General features: G+C 38.0%; 1 protein-coding gene across 3 annotated transcripts in view; it reads left to right on the forward strand.

The window, feature by feature from the left end:
• scfd1 (sec1 family domain containing 1) overlaps positions 1–20,801 on the forward strand; it is a 160,810-nt gene that overhangs the window by 73,008 nt on the left and 67,001 nt on the right. For all 3 annotated transcript variants that reach the window (XM_043698046.2, XM_087990041.1, XM_087990040.1), the window contains exons 14-18: positions 4,505–4,586; positions 12,661–12,757; positions 13,371–13,441; positions 17,869–17,948; positions 18,760–18,822. In XM_043698046.2, the coding sequence (XP_043553981.1) occupies positions 4,505–4,586; positions 12,661–12,757; positions 13,371–13,441; positions 17,869–17,948; positions 18,760–18,822 (393 nt within the window). The remainder of the gene's footprint in view (positions 1–4,504; positions 4,587–12,660; positions 12,758–13,370; positions 13,442–17,868; positions 17,949–18,759; positions 18,823–20,801) is intronic.

The following is a 20,801-nucleotide window of genomic DNA, read 5'->3' on the forward strand; positions in this document are numbered from 1 at the left end:
GGTGTACAAAGTTAAAAATCACCCAACACCAGGTTATAGTCCAATAGGTTTAATTGGAAGCACTAGCTTTTTGAGCACTGCTCCTTCATCAGGTGGTTGTGGAGTACACGATTGTAAGACACAGAATTTGTAGCAAAAGCTTACAGTGTGATGTATCTGAAATTATACATTGAAAAATACCTTGATTGTTTGTTAAGTCTCTCATCTGTTAGAATGACCGTGTTAGTTTCACTTCTCTCATATGTAAATCATAAAAATTTAAAAAGAGTTTTATGATTTACATATGAAAGAAGTGAAACTAACATCGTCATTCTAACAGATGAAAGACTTAACAAACAATCAAGATATTTTCAATGTATAATTTCAGTTACATCACACTGTAAACTTTTGCTATAAATTCTGTGTCTTCCACTTGTGTACTCCACAACCACCTGATGAAGGAGCAGCACTCCGAAAGCTAGTGCTTCCAATTAAACCTGTTGGACTGTAATCTAGTATTGTGTGATTTTTAACTTTGAAAAACAATGACCTGCTCACTGATGCTAAGTTGAGTTCCATCAGGGCCACTTAGCTCCTGATATCATTACAATCCAAATGTGAACAATAGAGCTAAACTGTTGTGCGATGAGTATGATTAACCTTGACATTAAGGTGATTTTGACCACACACGACTCTCATCTGGTTGGAGTCATACCCAGTAGAAAGGAAGATGATTGTGCCATTGGGATTATAGGGCATCATTGTCTGAGTTCCTCTGGGTTGAGCCCTAGGCATAACTGTCTTTGGCTGCTTCGTCAATGATCTTCGTTCCGTCATAAGGTCAGAAATGGGAATGTTCGTCAACTCCTCAGATTGTTTCCAATTTCAGCAAGACCTTGATAAAGGCACGGTTTGTGCTGATAATGCCAAAAAACATCTGTACTACATAAGTGCCAGGCAATGACTACCTTTAAAGAGCGAAAATATAAACCATTAACATTCAATAACATTGTTACCCTTCCTGAATCCTCCACCAACAATATGGGGGTCAGGGGGAGGGGCGGGGGATGGTGCTTGTTGACCAGACACTGAACTGAACCAGCCGTTTAATCATTGTGGCAATGAGCGCAGATCAGAGGCTGGGAATTCTGTAGAGAATTCCCTCCTGTCTCTCTAGTTGAGGAGTGCAATGCAGTACTCTCCACTTGCCTAGATGGGTGCAGCTCCAACAGCACTCAAAATGCTTGACACTATCGCAAGCAAAGCAGTCTGCTTGATTGGCATGATGTTCACAACCTTCAACTTTGACTCCTTTCATAGCTGATTCACAGTGATAGATGCAAAAGAATTTTGACAGAGAATTAAAGGCTGAAAAGAATTGCAACATTTCAATAGAGTGGCAGAAGTCCAAATATTGAAGAATCACACTAACCTCATCAATGCTTCACCTGACTACAGTAGCTTATCAAGGTTCCTTTGAAAGCATCTTCAAAACTTGTGGCCTCTACCAACTGCACAAACAAAGGTGATAGCACCACTGTAGGCCACACATCATCCTGATTTGGAACTGTGTTACCATTGCTGCATTATCGCTGAGTCAAAATCCTGGAACTTCCTTCCTAACAGTATTTGGGATTTCACTACACATCAAGTGTGCCACTGTTCCAGAGGCAGCTCACTACCTGCTTCTCTAGGGCAATTAGGAATGGGCAATCATGCTGACCCAACTAGTGACGCCAAATACCATCAAAATTCTCTCGTTGAAGAATTACTTAAGGGCAAGGGTAGACCATACAGCACCTCATGTATTTTCTGTCTTTCAGTACGATCATGGCTGATAATTGGCTTCAATTCTATTTTCCTAGCTGCTCACCATATCCTTTGATCCCCTCAGAGACAAAACAAAAATCTGTTTGTGCCTTAGATGGTGCATTATGCATTATATTCTATGTAGAAAATTCCAAATATTCAGTTCTTTGAATGAAGGAGTTTTAAATGATCAAGATTTGGAGATGCTGGTATTGGACTGGGGTGTACAAAGTTAAAATCACACAACACCAGGTTACAGTCCAACAGGTTTAATTGGAAGCACACTACCTTTTGGAGCGTTGCTCCTTCACCAGGTGATAGCGTCACTATCACCTGATGAAGGAGCAACGCTCCGAAAGCTAGTGTGCTTCCAATTAAACCTGTTGGACTGTAACCTGGTGTTGTGTGATTTTTAACTTAAATGATCAACTCTTTGTTCTAAGGCTAGACAACTAGGTGAAACAACATTGCAGAGTCTGCCTTATCAAAATACTCCATAATCATTGATTGCTATAGCACAGGAGGAGGCCTCCAGGCCCATCAAGTCTGTGCTAAATCAGCAATGAGAATGAACAAGATCAGTAGGAATCAACCCTTCACTGGGGCTGCACAATGGATTTCTATACCTTCACTATTCAGGCACAAATGAAGGCCCTAAATATTAGGCAAGTATCAACCTAAAAATTAGACAGTGGAAAAAACTTGATTGTTTTTCTTGCAAATTAGTGCCACAGGTCTAGTTATCTCTCTATCAAGGTCAATAGGAACTTTAATGGTCAGCACTCCATAATATAAATCTCATGTTTCTCGTGAAGGATTTGAATCTAAACTCAGCAGCTAGTGGTGAAACCCACTGAGCCACACATGGAACTGGCTGTAAACTTCCATAATTCAACCAGATCACTTTTCATTCTTCTAAATATCAGGCAATATTTTCCTATTTGAATCAGCCTCTTGTTTTAGGACAGTCCTTTCATCCCACATACAGTTTAATGAAACTTTACTGAACTGTTCTTCTTCCTTAAATATGGAGATCAAAACTGCATTGTATTCCAGGTGTGATGCCTCTCTGCTTTATATAATTATAGCAAGGCTTCCTTATTCTGTGCTCAAAATATCTTACAATAAAGGCTAACATGGCATCTTGTTTCTTAATTGTTTCCTGTACCAGCATGCTAACTTTTTTCTTGTCTGCGTGCATCCAAATCATTGACATCAACTTTCACCGGTTTCACCCTTTTTGTTACTGTGTCTTTACAACCAAAGTGGATTACTTCACACATCCCCACATTGTACTCCATCTAAAACCTGTTATCCAGTCACTTAAAATGGCTATAAAGAGATTTATTCAAGTAACGTTGTCTTCACAGTATACATTCACACCGAACTTTATATTGTCAGGCAACTTAGATTTGATGCTGTTTCTTTCTCAAAATCATAGGTAAGTTTGTGGCTAGTTGGTCCTAGCAATGATTTTTGTAACACTACACCTGTCATCTTAACAATACCCATTTTACTCTTTGCTTCCTTTTGTTAACCAGTGCTGTAGTTGTGCTAATATTTTACCTGAACTCCATGGGTTTGGTGTGACATTTTGATTTATAACTCTCCTGTGAAGCACCATAGATGTTGTATTATGTTAGTTGCTATATATTTACCTGTTACAGAGGTGATCTTTTCATTATTAATATTACTTCGAAGACACAAAACAGTGGAAGAATTACTTAAGTTGGTATTTCTGAATTACCTCAGTTGATTGGAGAACTTTAGTTGGTTCCTCAGATTCATCTATTCAAGCACACAATTTAATGGATAAATCCCTCCACTCTTTGAAAATGAGATTTTTTAATAGCTACTATTTATGTTGTAAATATTTCATCTTCGTTAATTATAATGATAGTTATATATTTTTTCAACATTTCATTTGTTGTCCTCTTGCCAGTCAGAAAACATTATATACATTATTGTTGTTTCCGTAAGAGATTTGTTCTGCATTCCTCAGTCCCATTACCTTTGTCAAACATTTACTAGAATTTATAAGTCACTGCACTGCAGAAGCTAAATCGCTGGACTTGGAGACAGTTCTGAGACAAGAAAAGGCATTATATGACTAAAAGGCTTTTGAAAATTTATTTCTTTTTCTCTCTGTCTCACTCTATTTTCTTCAACATCCTATGTCAACGCCTTACATGCTTTTGTAAAATAAATAAATATTTTGATGGACAACTGATAGAGGCATGATAACCATTATTTCTACATAACCAAATAGGTTGTGTACAGCAATCCAGTCTCTTGTTGTTTTGTTTGTATTATTTTAATTAAAAACAAATGCATCTTGTTTAAATGATGTAAATTGTATAATGCCTCCTTTCAGAAATTAAGTAAATTAAAATTCCATCAAGAAGATCTTCAAATTAGTGCACCCACAAATGCAATATTAGAGGAACCTCTAATACCTAGCATTAGATTATCCGAATTTCAGATTATCTGGCAAGATAGCAAGGTCCCGATGCTTGGCTACACTATGTTATCCAGCATTTGATTATCTGGCATTCGATTAACCAAACGGAATACTTCCCGCCCGTGTCCTTCAGATAATCAAAGTTCCTCTGTATACATGAATTTCTGTAAAGCTTGTTAAATCTTTTTTAGAAGATTTGCTTTTTTTCAGAAAGTACAATATGCTCTGTCAGTGTAATATCTGTCTCTCTTGAAGCTCTCTCCCTGAACTGCTACAGAAGAAAAGACTCATTGATCTTCATACAAATGTGGCAACAGCTGTTTTAGAGCACATTAAGGTAAAATATTTATTGCATTTACATTTTCTCTAATTTTGACATCTAATCTGTTTGTATGAAGTAACTGCATTTTTTTTTCTGCCCCTGCTTGAAATGTTAGGTCAGTCAACAGTTTGTAAAATCAGAATGGTCACCATCTCGGGACCTCCCACTGAGGTGAACAGGAAATTTCCTGTAACTGTTTTGCTATAAAACTTGATTGAGTAATTAAATCCTTTTAATAGATATGCAGTGATCTGTAGTGTATGAAATTCTGAATCTCAAAACGACGTAGACTATGTTCCATGCTAAAGAGAACTGGGTGTACATTTTTCTGGAGAATGAACCAGAATGAATTAAAACACTGTCATATTACCAATGTCCTGGTTCTGTCAGCAGTTCAGATTTTTAAAATGGGAATCTTCATCCATTAAAGTTCAATCTGCTAAAGCTTACTTTAATAGATGACAGTTTTGTTTGCACTTCATGGAGATATAGAATTCCTGAATGATTAATATAACATAATACTGTATGCCGTTTCCTTATTATCCTCCCTTGTCTCCTGAGCAACCTACACAATCTTCAATCTAAGCCAGTGAAGTTTTTGTTGCTGCTGCCATGATTATCTGTAATCTACATTTTCTTCCCTGTCCTCTGATTTAATGAGATTTGTCAATCCATATGTCATTCTAAAAGCTATGCCTAACATCAACAAATCTCACCAACTGATATGACCAAGCATTGTCATTTTCAGATGAAAACAGAGGATAATTCCTGTGAAGTGATTAATGCAACTGTAGTCTTTGGAGTGCAGACAGTCCCCAGGCATTGTCTTGGATCATTTATTGATCATTGTATCAAAAGGAAACCAGAAATAAATCATGTTCTTGGGATCTTGACAGTTAATTTGACATAAAGGATTTGGAAATATTTTTGGAAATCTGGGAATGTCTTCCAGTTGTATGGCAAATGAAACTGGCCCATTTTTCTGAAGATATTGAGAACAACAACTAGTACCTATATAGTGCCACTCAAGCAGTAACATTTTCCAAGGCATTTCCCAGGAGCGTTATCAAACAAATTTTGATTCTGAACACGATGAGACAATATTGAAGCAGATTGCTAAAAGTTAGGTTAAAAACAGGGCTTGAAGAATATTTTAAACAAGGAAAGAAAGTGTACGGAGACGGAAGTTTAATAATGATTAAGTTTAAATAAACCCAGAGTTTATTGCTTTGTCAGCTAAAGGAATGGCTGTCAGTGGGGGAGTGCTTAAAATCAGAGATGTTTAAGAAGCCAAACTGGAGGTATACCAATAACTCTGACTATTGTAGGGCTGGACGAAATTGCAGAGGTAGGAACCAAGCAACACCTTGAAGGGGATTGCAATCAAGACTGAAAAGTTTGTATTTGTTGCTTAATTGGGAGCCATTGTATGTCAGTTGCTTAGAGGTGATTGGTGAAATAAAGCCAAATGAAAATTAAGTACAGGTAGTACAAATGTGGATGACCTCAAATTTATGAAAAATGGAACATGGGAGCTAGCCAAAAGTGAATAATCTACTGGTAACAATGACATGAATGAGAACTTCAGCAGAAGTGCTGAGGCAGGGAACAGTTGGGTGATGTTACAGAAATAAAATTTGGCATTCTTAATGATGGTGCCATTATTTTTTCCTTAGAAGACCCTGTTTTGCAGCTGTTAATGATTTGTGCAAAGAAATAGAAATTGGTCAGTGAGTGATTTCTTACTCTGTTGAAGTGTTTTCTCCTTGTATATGCAAGGAAAGAAATCGGCACGCCAGGATTTTTTTTAATATATATGCTAGTTAATAGTCCCTTCCTAATAGAGTAAAAATAAGGTAAGGATAAAGAAAGATGTTAATTTTGTTTGTCTGGGGTAAATGAACTTTAGGCAGGAGGAGAAAATTACAACAAATAACTGAATTCTATAATCAAATTAGGGATAAAACCAAACTTCTAAATTTTTCTAGTGATTTCCCCATAACTCATTGGTGTGATATTAAATCATGTAGATGAGATTGCACAATCACATCCTTAATTTGTGCATGTTTAACTGATCTCAGCCAAGGCAATGAGATAAACTTGCCAAACACATATCTGTATATGACCAAGAATGCCCCTTTCCACCTTTGTATCATTGCCCATCTCTACCCCTGCCTCAACCTCTGATGCTGCAAATCTCATCCACATTACCTCTAGATTTAACTATTTTTGGGATAATCACAAAAGTCATAGATTTTTTAAAAATGTATCACATAATTCCTCAGTTACCTGACTTTTGGATCCAATGACCCAGGTCTCTGTATTGAACGTGAACTTATTATCTATTAGAAATAAACATACTATAGTTGCAGGTAAACAATTGTGAACCTTTAACTCTGCTAGTTAAAACTCTATCCCCTTTATATGCTCTCCCTCTATACAGACACACACACAACATTCCCCCCCCCCCCCCCCCCCCAACCCCCCGAAAATGTGGAGGAGGGGAAGACTTGGAAAGCAGGTCAGTTGTCCCTGCTCACAGAGTTTCTGACATGACTTTTCTGTTGATCAGAACACTGCTTCTCTGGATGCTTTCAGTTGTTTGCAGGAGGCGCAGGGTAACTGGTTCACACTTGCATTAGGTCTCTGATTTACTAATTTACAGTCACAACTTACAACAACTGGGAACGGCGATGGCCTAGTAATATTATTGTTAGACTTTTAATCCAGACACCCAGATAATATTCTGCAGACCCAGGTTTGAATACTGCCATGGCAGATGATGGACATTGAATTCATTTTTTAAAAATGAATTCCTTACTTGATCTGGCCTACATGTGATTCCAGACCCACAGCAATGTGATTGACTCTCAGTTGTCTTCTGAAATGGCCTAGCAAGCCATTCAATTGTACCAATCGCTACAAAGTGTCAAAGAAATGAAATTGGACAGATCATCTGGCATCAACCTAGGCACCAGAAAAGACAACAGCAGGAACAGCCCTGTTTACCCTGCAGAGTCCTCCTCACTAACATCTGGGGGGCTAGCACAAACATCGGGAGAGCTGTTAAACAAACTTGTCAAGTAATAGCCTGACATAGTCATACTTATAGAATCATACCTTACAGACAACGTCCCAGACACCACCATCACTATTCCTGGATATGACCTGTTCACCGGCAGGACAGACCCAGCAGAGGTGGCAGCACAGTAATATACAGATGGGAGGGAGTTGCCCTGGAAGTCCTCAACATTGACTCTGGATCCCATGAAGTCTCATGGCTTCAGGTTAAACATGAACAAGGAAACCTCCTGCTGGTTACCACACACCATTCTCCCTCGGCTGATGGAGTGGGACTCCTTCACATTGAACAATATTTGGAGGAAGCAGTGAGGATGGCAAGGGCACAAAATGTACTCTGGGTTGGGGATTTCAATGCCCACCACCAAGAGTGACTCAGCAGCAGTACTACTGATCGAGCTGGTCGGTTCCTAAAGGACAGAGCTGTTAGATTGGGTCTACAGCAAGTGGTGAGGAAACCAGCAAGAGGGAAAAACACACTTGACCTCATCCTCAGCCATCTGCCAGCTGCAGCTGCATCTGTCTATGACAGTATCAGTAAGAGTCGCCACGGCACAATCCTCGTAGAGATGAAGTCCCACCTTTACATTGAGAATAACCTCCAAAGTGTTGTGTGATACTATCACCATGCTAAATGGGACAGACTTGGAATGGATCTAGCAACTCCAGAATGGGTATCCATGAGGCGCTGTGGGCCATCAACTGCAGCAGAATAATACTCCATCACAATCTGGAACCTTATGGCCCAGCATAGCCCCCACTCAACCATTACCATCAAGACAGGAGATTAACCCTGGTTCAATCGACAATGCAGGAGGGAATGCCAGGGGCAGCACTAGGCAAACCTGAAGATGCGATGTCAACCTGGAGAAGCCACCAAACAGGACTATCTGCACGCCAAACAGCAAAGCAGTAAGTGATCCCACAGCCAATAGATCAGATCCAACCTCAGCCATTCTACCACATTCTGGTGTGAATGGTGGTGGATTATTAAACACCTCACTTGAGGAAGAGGATCCACAAATATCCTCATCCTCTAAGATGGAAGAGTCCAGCACATCAATGCAAAAGATAAGGCTGAAGCTTTTGCAGCAATCTTCAGCCAGCAGTGCTGAGTAGATGATCCATCTCGACCTCCTCCAGTGGTCCCCAGCCTTCAGCAAATTCAATTCACTGCACGTAATGTCAAGGAACAGTTGGAGGCGCTGAATACTGCAAAGGCTAAGGGCCCTGATAGCATTCTGGCAATAGTACTGAAGACTTGTACTCCAGAACCTGCAGCTCCCTTCGCCAAGCTAATATCTACCTGACAATGTTGGAAAATACCCAGGTATGTCCTGTACACAAAAAGCATGACAAATCCAACCCAGCCAATTACTGCCTCCATCAGTGTAACATATCAATCATCAGCAATAACCTGCCCAGTGTCGCTCTGTGGGTTCTGCCAGAGCCATTCAGTTCGTGACCTCATTACAGCCTTGGTTCAAACATGGCCGAAAGAGCTGAATTCCAGAGATGAGATGAGAGTAACAGCTCACGACATCAAAGCTGCATTCAACCATGTGTGGCATCAAGGAGCGCTAGCAAAATTCAATAGATATCAGGGTGCAAGCTTTCCAATGGTTAGTCATACCTGGCACATAGAAAAATCGTCGTGCTTGTTGAAAGTCAGTCATCTCAGGCTCCATAACATCTCTGCGAAGTTTCTCAGGGTAGTGTACTGGACCCAACCATCTTCAGCTGCTTCATCACTGACCTTCCATGATAAGCTTAGAAGTAGGGATGTTTGCTGATGATTGCACAATGTTCAGCACCATTTGTGACTCCTCAGACACAGAAGCAGTCCACGTCCAAATTCAGCAAGTCCTTTTGGACAATATCCAGGCTTGGGCTGACAAGTGGCAAGTAACATGCATGCCACAGAAATGCCAGGCTATGACCATCACCAATAAGAGATAATCTAACCTCTGCTCCTTGACATTCAATGGTGTTACCATCACTGAATCCCCCACTAACAACATCCTGGGAGTTATCATTGATCAAAAACTCAACAGGACTCACCACGTAAATGCAGACACCCCACAAAGGCTAGGAATACTGCGGTGACTAACTCATCTCCTGACTCCGCAAAGCCTGTCCACCATCTCCAAGGCACGAGTCAGGAGTGTGATTGAATATTCCCCACTTTCCTGGATGAGTGTAGCACTAACAACACTCAAGAAGCTTGACACCACCCAGGACAAAGCAGCCCGCTTTATTGGCACCACATCGACAAGCATCCATTCTCTCTATCACCAACACTCAGTAGCAGCAGTGTGTACTATCTACAAGATGCAATGCAGAAATTCATCAAGACTGCACCTTGTGGGCGGCACAGTGGCACAGTGGTTAGCACTGCTGCCTCACAGCGCCAGAGACCCGGGTTCAATTCCCGACTCAGGCGACTGACTGTGTGGAGTTTGCACGTTCTCCCAGTGTCTGCGTGGGTTTCCTCCGGGTGCTCCGGTTTCCTCCCACAGTCCAAAGATGTGCAGGTTAGGTGAATTGGCCATGCTAAATTGCCCTTAGTGTTAGGTAATAAGGGGTAAATGTAGGGGTATGGGTGGGTTGCGCTTCGGCGGGTCGGTGTGGACTTGTTGGGCCGAAGGGCCTGTTTCCACACTGTGTAATCTAATCTAATCTAATCAAACCCACAAGGACAAGGACAGCAAATATATGGGAACACCATTATCTTCAAGGTTCCCTCCAAGCCAGACACCATCCTAACTTGGAAATATATTGCCGTGCCTTCACTGTCACTGGGTCAAAATTCTGGAATTTCTCACTAGTGGCATTGTGGGTCATCCCACAGGAGGTGAGTTGCAGTGGTTGAAGACAGCCGCTCACCACCACCTTCTCTCAAGGGCAATGAGGCAATAAATGCCGGCGAGCTAGCAACGCCCACATCCCATAAAAATTAATAAATATGTAAAACTGCTGAAAGATAAATAAAATTGGTTTTCTTCTGGCTTTAACGTTTTTTTTACTGCAGAGAACAAAGCTAACTCCCGAGCTTGTGGCAATCTGATGGCCTCTTACTATCCTTCCATGACTACTTCTTTCCCTATCCAGCCCCGTAACACACATCCTCTCTGGTCAAAATAAGATACGAGGTACTCTTCTAAATCCGGCTCCTTGTGATTTTAATTGCTGTATGACTGGTACCTATGCCTTCAATTTCTTAGGCTGAAAGCTGTGGAATTCCTTTCCTAAACCATCTCCTTATCTACTCCTCTTTTCTCTTTTAGGATGGCCTTTTGATTAAGGTTTTAGTAATTTTCCTAATATTCCTTTGTAACTTTGGGTCAAATTTTGATTCACAGTGCGAGAGTGTGTGTTGCCCATGCCTGATGGCCACCAGATGCCAGTGCCTACAGAGACAGCAGCAAGGATGGTACACTGCTGCAAAAGAGCCTTCAAGCTTCTCTCTCGTGGCATAGTCTTATTGACCTTTGGCTGTGGCCCACTCCCCTTCACTTCTGACCATACCCCTTGGTGCACAGTTTGCCGTTTTGGGTCTTTGAGTGTGCCAGTTGTCTAATTTATTTCAGGAGCATCTTTTGAATGGACGTTTTAGCAGTACAATGCTGAAAGCTTAATAAAATCACACACTGACAGTCAATTCTGTCATTCTGTAATATCTGTTGATTTGACTGAACTGATTCCCTGGAGTTTGACTGCAAAGCTGTATTTACAGGAATGCATGGTTACTACACCGCCTAGCAGTGGCATTGACAATAAAGGTAGACTTCTAATGCTCCTGCAAAATGCGTTGAGACATTTTATCTTGTTAAGTGCATTATCTGCATCCATATTATTGGAATTACTTTTGACTGTTTCTTCAACTCTTCTTAATCATGGACTGACTTTGGTTACAAGTCAATCCAACAAAATATTGTTTGTGAGAAAATCTATCACATCATAAGCCAACAGCATCTGATACTGTTTAAAGTATTGTGTACAGTCCAGGCTAAACACAATGATTTCCTTAGGTTCCCTGATGAGTTACTTGTTTACTTAAGTAAGCTGATCTATTCTTGGCCTTTTGGCAAGACACTATCATTCCTAAACCTCAATTATTTTCCATTCTTTCTGTCACTTTCTGATGCTACTCTGTTTCAGAATAGTGGAAGTCCCTTTTTTTTATTTTTGAGTTTTACAGCTTGAAGTTGAGTTCCTCTATATAGATTTATGTTTTAGGTAATCTGTCTACTTGAAATATTTACATGCTCAATTACAGAACTTGCTGGTGTGATTCATTTGAAAAACTGTTTCCTTTCATTTCTAATGCCAGTGTTTTTAAAATCTAGATTAGTCTGATAGAATCAAAGCTTGATTATTTTCATAGCTGTAAGTCTCTTCCATGAAAAGTTTGAATAGCAACAATAAGTTCAATTTGAGCTAGACTCGGCAGTTCAAGACTGCACAAAGGCTGATGGATTTGACCAGAGACATTGCGGATCTAGGAAATGAAATTTAATGGTGGAAGAATTCAGATTGAATTACACAGGTTGGATTCTAGCTGCAGTTTACATTGTATATCCTTGACTTATATCTGACAGATTCTCAGTGAAAGGTTTTACTACAGACAGAAATTTAATTAATTTTCTATAAATTGTTTTTTGAGTAGGAATAAAACATATCATATATCAGTGCTAACTTTGTATATGCTTTGAAACCCTTAATGAAAATTTCACTCTAGCTTTCAGTATTCTTATCTGATTTTGTTTTCTAATATTTCCTTTTCCTGGATTCAACACATTTAATCAACGCATATTCTGCATTGTACTTTTGGATAAAACATTTACGTGATTCTGCTTAATCATAAAGCTTCCTTTCCTAATGTTATCATTATCCATTTTGCAGTTAATTTTTTGTAAACTTTATTTGGTAAATAGTTAGATATTTTGCAAGTAAATACATCTTCTGTAAATTCTAAAGATAATAATGTTAATAATTTTCCTGATAGGCTCGGAAGTTGGATGTTTATTTTGAATATGAAGAAAAATTGATGAGCAAGTCCACACTAGACAAGTCTTTATTGGATATAATCTCTGATCCTGATGGTAATTGTTAAAATTAAAAATTAACCTTTAAATCAGTTGTAAACAATTATTCTCAACACTTTAGTTTATATAATTAAAGGATTCAAATATGTGTAAATTATTAACAGTAAATGTCTTCCCAATCCTTCCTGGATATGCATGTGTTAGAGGATGGAGAAGGACCCTTTTTATAGGGTGCATTTTATAAAGTGCATTAGAGCTTTTACCTTTGTCTCCCTGCAGCAGCATTATTGATATAAGGAAGCCAATAAGTGAGAAAACTGTTTATTCAGAAAAGCCAGTGTTGGTTTTACAGAGCACACCACCACTGTATTGCCCAGCCGACATTGGCATGTCTTTCAAGCTGTACCATTAAATACAGCAATTGCTAATATATTTCTGGGAGTTTAATGAAGAATTCTGAAATGCATCCTTTTTTTGTTTACATATTGTAACCTTCAAGTTTGATTAGTCTGGGAGGAGTTAACATTCCATATTAAATGTAAAATGCTGAAGAATAAAGTTACTTTTTAAGCAATTATTTCTAATGCAAAGTCAAATCCTTTTATGTGCAATATGAAATAATTATGGATATTCTTCTATGCTGAAAAATGTTTTGCCCTTATTTTTGTAGGAGGTACACCTGAAGATAAAATGAGGTTGTTTATCATTTACTACATAAGTTCACCACAGCCACCTTCAGAGGTCAGTTCTATTTGATTGTTCAGAAACTGCAAAAGTTTCAACCCATTGCAATATAAGAAGGCAAAGTGCTGTTAAAACAATAGAAACCCTTCATTGAATACCTCTGTCAGATTTCCCATAACTTCTACCCAATTGCAGTTGGATAGTTTTCAAAGGCTGTTAAAAATGTGAAACAGTATTGCCCACATGTGGGACAAGTTCCAAATGTTCAAAATTAGAGGAAATTATAATGTTTACTGTGTTCACTTGAAATTGTTTGTAAGAAATTTTCAAAATATATTTGGTTCCCACTGGTTGACTTAAGCTTCAACACTTGCAAGGCATTACTTTTCAGAGATAAATAGCAATTTCAAGGAAGAAGGAAAATCATGCATTTAATTAGCACATTTTCACAAATCAGTCTCCCTAACATGCTTCACAACCAATTAATGACTTTTGAAATCCAGTATTGTTGTTAAATGGTATTATATGGTAGCCAATTTGTGCAAGCAGAGTTCCACATGGACTACTAAACAATACAAAATCTGGTAAGTAATTCCAACATTTTCTGTTTTTAAAAGATACAGTAAATTAGTTGAGCAACTAGTTAATTTGTGTTTGATGGTGATGGTTGGGGGTTAAGTTTTGGCCTTGTAATTCTTTGCATATTCCTGTGAGGTACTCCTATCCATCCAAACAGGGAGATGAGAACTTAATTTAACTTCTCATTAGAAAGACAGCATCTCAGGCAATGCCATGCCCCTCAATACTATGCTGAAATATCAGATGGTCACGTACTGGAGGAGGACATGAATTCACAATTTATTGAATCCAAAGTGCGAATGTTATCTGCATTAAGGGCAGGCAGAAAATGCTTCACCAGATTTAAATAAAATCCCTACATTCAACCTGTCTGTGGACATGCAATGTCTTTTGGTATTTGGCATAACGAGAACCAACATAGTTCTGCACATTTGTGAGGAGCCATGTTTCACTGTGATAGCTGTCTTGGGGATTTTCATCATCCTTAACAAGTGATTTCTCCCCTGATTTCCTATCTTTTTTTTACTAAACAGCGCTGTGGAATTGGACAATATATGCTTCTTTATAATGCCACCAAAGATTAGTTAGTTCATCGGCATTATAAGTCTTTGTTTTTAGGCATGAACAATGCCTGTAGGAAGTACCAGTGGACCATCATTGCTTAGCATGCAGTATTCTTTTAAAGTGAAATGGAGAAATTTGGTGAGATAAAATTATTGGATGACTTAGTTTATGTCAACCACGATAAAATAAAGCAACCTTCCATGCGCCCATAAGTAATTGCAGTTGACTTTGGTAAGTTGTATTTCATTAAAGAATCAGTAAAGATAGCAGTTTTCCATCCATCAGCAATAAAATTTTCAAAGCAGATTACATATGTTTTACATAGTACCAATAATGTTCACCTATAGAAAATTTGAGATGTATATTTAACATTACTAACCTTGTTTGTTTTAAATCTAATTGTATACTTTATTTTTTGGATGAATGAAGCCACATCATGTAAGTTTCTGAATCTGATACAGCAATGCCAAATAAAGGCATATCACTATAAACTGAACAAAATTAATCACATTGCAGAGGAACCAAATTATTTTGAATAATTGCTTTATATATCCCTTTAGCTATATTAAGTGATATGTTCACATTTACTTTAATGCATAATTAAAATTTATGAGCACTAAGATAGCTTGCCTAAAGAAAGTATATAAATTTCTGTCCTCATTCAGCATGGCATATTACATTCTCCATATTATATTTGTTTCCAAAAAAGTTAAAGCCCCTCTGCTGTTGTACCCCTTCTTGATGAATGAGCAGAAAGAAAGCAAGATACAAGATAAAGTCTTAAGATTAAGTTGGAGGTTGCAAAATGGGTTCAGAGGAAAAGGCTGTAACTGAAAAGTGGATGAAATTGGTTAATTTTGAGGAAATTTGCAAAATGAAGCTAAATGTACAAGACAAATGTTTAATTACCTAAGTAATAAGAGCTTAGAAAAGTAACATTGAAAGGTAAATTGAAAGCTGAAGTTCAAATTTGATGAGCTGATGGTGAAAAATTGCATGAATTTGTAGAGGGAAAGAAAAATATTTGTATTGTGGGCTACACCTCCAAAATGCTGTTTTTGGATTGTAATTGCTGGGATATTTTGGAACATGTTTTATGGTTGCATGTTGAGAATTATTACATAACCTCTTAATGATCTCTTCCCTTTGCCCAGAGATAACAATGGCCCATATCTTCTGGCCTCCAGATCATAAAGCACAGATATGTGACTCAATTTGCTCTTTGGGGGCTGCAGAAGTCCTAGTGCACTGGCCTCTCTGGCAAATATGCAGGAAATTGAGATTCCAATGGACAATTCCCCTGCTCCCCAAGATACTCTTAACCTGGCTGTAGTACTGATTTAGTCAGCGACTTTGGGTAGTTCCCATTTATTTACCTTAGGTCTTAGCTTAACAGTGGGAGAGTGTCTTGGTGGTAATAATCATAATTGGTACTTTTAACATACTTATTAAATAGGCCAAAAGGGGTTAGGAGCAGCAGTCACATCTCAGGCCTGCTGTCACAGTGTAAGATGAATCCGAAAAAAAAGCTTAATACTACATAAAGCTGCGAGGATTATAGAAAATGAGTGTTGAAGTTAGGAAAACAAAGAAAGGACATGAAAGAATATTGGTAAGCAAAATGAAGGTGAACCCAAAGATGTTTTAGCAATACATTAACAAAAGTTATATGTTAGAAAAGAGTAAGGCCCATAAAAGTTCAAAAAGGTAGCCTTTGTGTGGAGGTGGAAGGTATTGGGATGGTTACTAATGAATGCTTGGATCTGTCTTTACAAAAAAGGACAATGCAGATACAGTATGGTTAAGAAGGAAGAATGTGATGTGTTGAATTTGATAGGGAGAGAGGAATACTTAAAAGATAAGCAACCTTGAAAGTGGGTAGATCACTAGTCCAATGATTTTTATCCAAATAACAGGGCACTTAGAAAAATAGCTTAATCAGTGATGGATTTTATAGAGAAAGGTCATATCTGTTTGGTTTGAATTTTTGAAGGGAGTAACAAAGAGGATTAATGAAGATAATTTTGTTGATGTAATCTTTAATTGCAATTGGAGTCAAAGCAAAGGGATACACAATTAATGGGAGACTGCTGAAAGATGTGGAGGAAGTGAGACACCTTCAATTGAATATCCACAAATTCCCAAAGGTATCAGGATAGATTAATAAGGTGGTTGAGAAGGCATGTGGAATCCTTTATTGGCTGAGGTATAGGATATAAAAACAAGATAATAGTACTGGAACAATAGAAATTATTACTTAGGCCACAACCTGTGTGTTATGTGCAGTTCTGGTCACCTCATTGAAAGAATGTAATTAAAGTAGGGTACAGAGCGCATTTATGAGGAGGATGTCAGAACTTGGGATAATATGGCTATGGGGAAAGATTGGATATGATGGAGTTGTTCTCCTTGGAACAGGAGAGATGATGGGAGAGTTGATTGAGATGTATGCAATAATGAGGTGCTTTGACAGAATGGATGCCTGAAATGATGACTTTCTTGCTCCTCAGACACTGCCTGACTTGCTGACCCTTTTCCAGCATCAAGCTTTACCAGCCCAGGAACACATACACATCTTGTCTATCTGTACACAGTGAATCTACAGCTCATAGCTTCATTTCTTTACTTACAGGCTACCAGCCTCTGTGGCTTACATTATTTTACATGCACAGGCTAATCAGTGCTCAGTTGCAGACTACCCAATTTCAGGATGCTAACCTCTATGGTTTACAATATGTTTTAGTTCAGAGATTAAGTTGTGAAGCTTAGTCATGGATGGGAGTACTGAACTGTCAAAAGGGATGGACATGTCACTGTGTGGCACTGTGATGCATATTTCATAAAGCAAAGTAGCTGTTAAAGTAAATCAAGCCATATCTCCTTGCTTGGCGACATTTGTAAATTGACTTTGAAGAGACTGAAAGGTATATTTGAGCATACATTAAAATTCCTCCAGGACTCCAACCCATAAATATTTGTTATGCACAAACCCAGGCAGTTAATGTTGGCTAACTATGCACATGACTGGTGGTGGGGTTAGTGTGAGGAAGCAAGTTCACTTTGGTAGCAATGGAAACTCTAAAACAATTAAATTCTGGGAGAAATTATTCTGAAATTTTGTTTTACCTCCTTCACATTCTCCACTGCAAAATTGGTTCTAAAATATCATTTAGTAACATTTTGTCGGCCAATGTTACAGCATGGGTGAAAAAATAGTGTTTATTTCCTGCAACATTCTATAATCTTTTGCTTATTTTGTAAAGCAAATTAGCAAGTCCTTTGGAATTTCAGAATTCATCATATATCTCCTTTCTCCTAAATTAAATTATTTATACCACCAGGTTGACCTAGAACAATACAAAAAAGCACTGTCTGATACTGGGTGCAATCTGGCTCCTTTGAATTACATCAAACGATGGAAGTAAGTAAGAACACTGAGAATAGTTTAAGTACCAAAGGAACAGCAAATTACGAGCAACACATTTGTGTAAACCACAAAATAAACTTCAAACATGAACCATTTGCTAAAATTATGTGTATTACAGTTTTGAATATATACCTGGATCAGTTTTTTTTTATTTGAAAAAGTAGCCAATTGAAGATACTGGAATTAAGACAGATTTTAATGCTATGTATGAAAATGGCCCAAGTGAATCTTGAGCTTAAATTCCAAGAGAAAAACACCCTTACTGGTTAAATTCCCCTTGTGTTTAAAAGTTTCAAATCAGAAACTCATGTTAAAATCTGGAGCAAAGAGCAAGATTATCAAAGAACTACCTAAAAATTAATCAACTGATTATGAAAGCAAGATTAATATTGAATGCAACTTCCAACATGTGATACGGCAGGATTTGACCCAGGTCCCCAGGACATTAGCTGAGTTTATGTATTAATCGTCTAACAATTTATTAGATGCAGAATAAAGTATACCATATCTACTCCAAATAATCTACAATTATGTAGTTTCATTTTGGGTGGAAATGCTCAGCAAGGATCTTCTGCTTTAAAAGTTTGTAAAGATGTGTTATTTATTCAGTCTTATATCAGAGTACAAGTGGCAAGTGAGAATAAATTGGATTGACGTTTTCATTTCATGGGGCACCTTCCCTAACCCAGGATTACAGCATTTGTTCAACTTTTTAAAAGTGTTAATCAGTTCCAGAATTCTATAGGTATGAATGTTTTCTCATTCCCAAATTCACTTCAGTAATTTAGTTTGTGTTTACTGACAGAGCATTTACCAAAATGGCGTCAGCTCCTACTAACTTTGGAGGCAGTGGACCAAAATCAATAAGGTATGAAGTTTTACAACAGAAGAATTCTAATGCAAAATTACTGGATTGAAAACTATGTTTTTTAATATCAAAAATCTATTTAAAATAACAAGCTGACCTGGGATTTAATCACATTTGACGGTGTGAAATAAATATCAGGTTCAGTGTGCAGGTGCTCAACTTGTACTAAGTTTCAGAATAGAAGTGGGCAATTTGGCTCATTTATTGTTCTGTTAGTGTTTTTGTCGATGTGCTACCTTGTCAAACCCACATTTCTCATCATTTCTCATATCATTTTAAAGTCTTTACAAAAAGCTCTCTAATTTTCTTTTGAAGACATATTTACAGTCTCTGGTTTGGCAACAATACACAGCAGAAAATTCTTAATTGAAAGCAGGTTCTGTAAAGATTTTAGAATGAATATATAATAAATGGTATTACTTTGAGATCATAGTTCCAAATCAAATTTTTGCATGAATTAAAATGGAGCTTGCAGGTGGTAGTGTTCCAGTATATCTGCTGCCTTTGTCTTCTAGGCAAAGGTAGTCATAAGGTATTTTTGAAGGGGTGTTGGTAAATTGCTGCAATGTATTTTTCTGTCAGTGTATCTTGATGGTTGTGGAAATTAATGTTTAAGGTGGTAATAAGGGTATAATAAAGCAAGCTGTCCTGAATGATGACAAGCTCCTTGAGTGTTGTTAAAGGTTCATTCATCCAGACAAGTCGACAGTATTCCTCATACTCCTTGCATATCTTCTAGGTGGCAAACAGAATTGGGGGACCAGGAGGTGAGTTATCCACTGTAGGACTCCTAGTCTCTGATCTGCTCTGATAGCCAAAGTACTTATGGCTGTTGCAGTTAAATTTTGGTCAATAATGTAATGGTCTCAGTTACAGGAATATCAGATAAATTGGATAATTTTTAGCATCTGACTTGATATCAGAATTTGACTTGGAATTTAAACAAGTTGAGGAAGTGGGCAAACGTGTGACAGATGAAGTATAATGTTGATAAATGGGAAGTTCCCTACTTCTACTCCCAAAGGTTTTGAATATAATCATACTCCTAGAAGGCAGTTCCTTTTTATTTCTGGGTCTGGCTTTACAAGCCAGATGTTCCTATCAATACAGATTCCAAGGGTATGCATCACATGTCACAATCCAGCAAACACATGTAGACTTAATATAGTTGGATTTCTGTCTTTAAAGATCCACTTGGCCTCATATACTTCTCTAGAATTTACTCTTTCATTCTGAAAACATGCAGAACTGAGGTTTTGACTAAATACAGCAGACCTTGTTTTAGGTAGCCTCCAGGTTCAGTCTCTCTCTGCTTGCTTATGTTTTGTTTTTAAAACGTTTGAATATAGTTCAACTCTCAGTAATTATCTCCACAGCAATCTTAGGGCTTTCTTGCTTCTAGAAGTCTTTTATCTAGATCAAAAGCTCATGCACTGTTGGTGAGCACACAAGCATAATGAAACAAAGTAAAATTACTCAACCTTTAATTGCCTTAATTTGAAACTAAAATCACATATTTTAACCTTTAATAGAGATAACTAATACAATAGTCACCATTCCTTCATCACCAGAATGTTGATAGAGGATTTTTCAGTGATCGTAATGCAATTGAAAGTCACAGAGCAATGGTGTGATTCTGTCTTGTTGGCAATGACCATAGACTGCCACTTGTATGGTGCATATATTACTTTACAACTTATCACCCTAAAACTACATGTAGTCCAGGCCTTGCAGCTTATGGGTATTATATGTTTCAGCATCTGACAAGTTACAAATAGTCCTAAGCATCGCATTGATCAGTGAATGTCTCATTTCTGACCTTGGGTGGAGGAATAGTCATGAGTGAATCATCTGAAAATGGTTCTTAGAATTAAAATTAGATTTATTGTCACATGTTCTCAAGCACAGGGACATGTGAGTACAATGAAAAGTGTACAAAGTCACCATTTCCAGCGTTATCTTAGGTACAAAGATACCTC

Source organism: Chiloscyllium plagiosum, unplaced genomic scaffold (assembly GCF_037043375.1).
Source record: "Chiloscyllium plagiosum isolate Xiang-an unplaced genomic scaffold, Cpla_swu_hap1 HiC_scaffold_8, whole genome shotgun sequence".
In the NCBI taxonomy this organism is placed as follows: Eukaryota; Metazoa; Chordata; class Chondrichthyes; order Orectolobiformes; family Hemiscylliidae; genus Chiloscyllium; species Chiloscyllium plagiosum.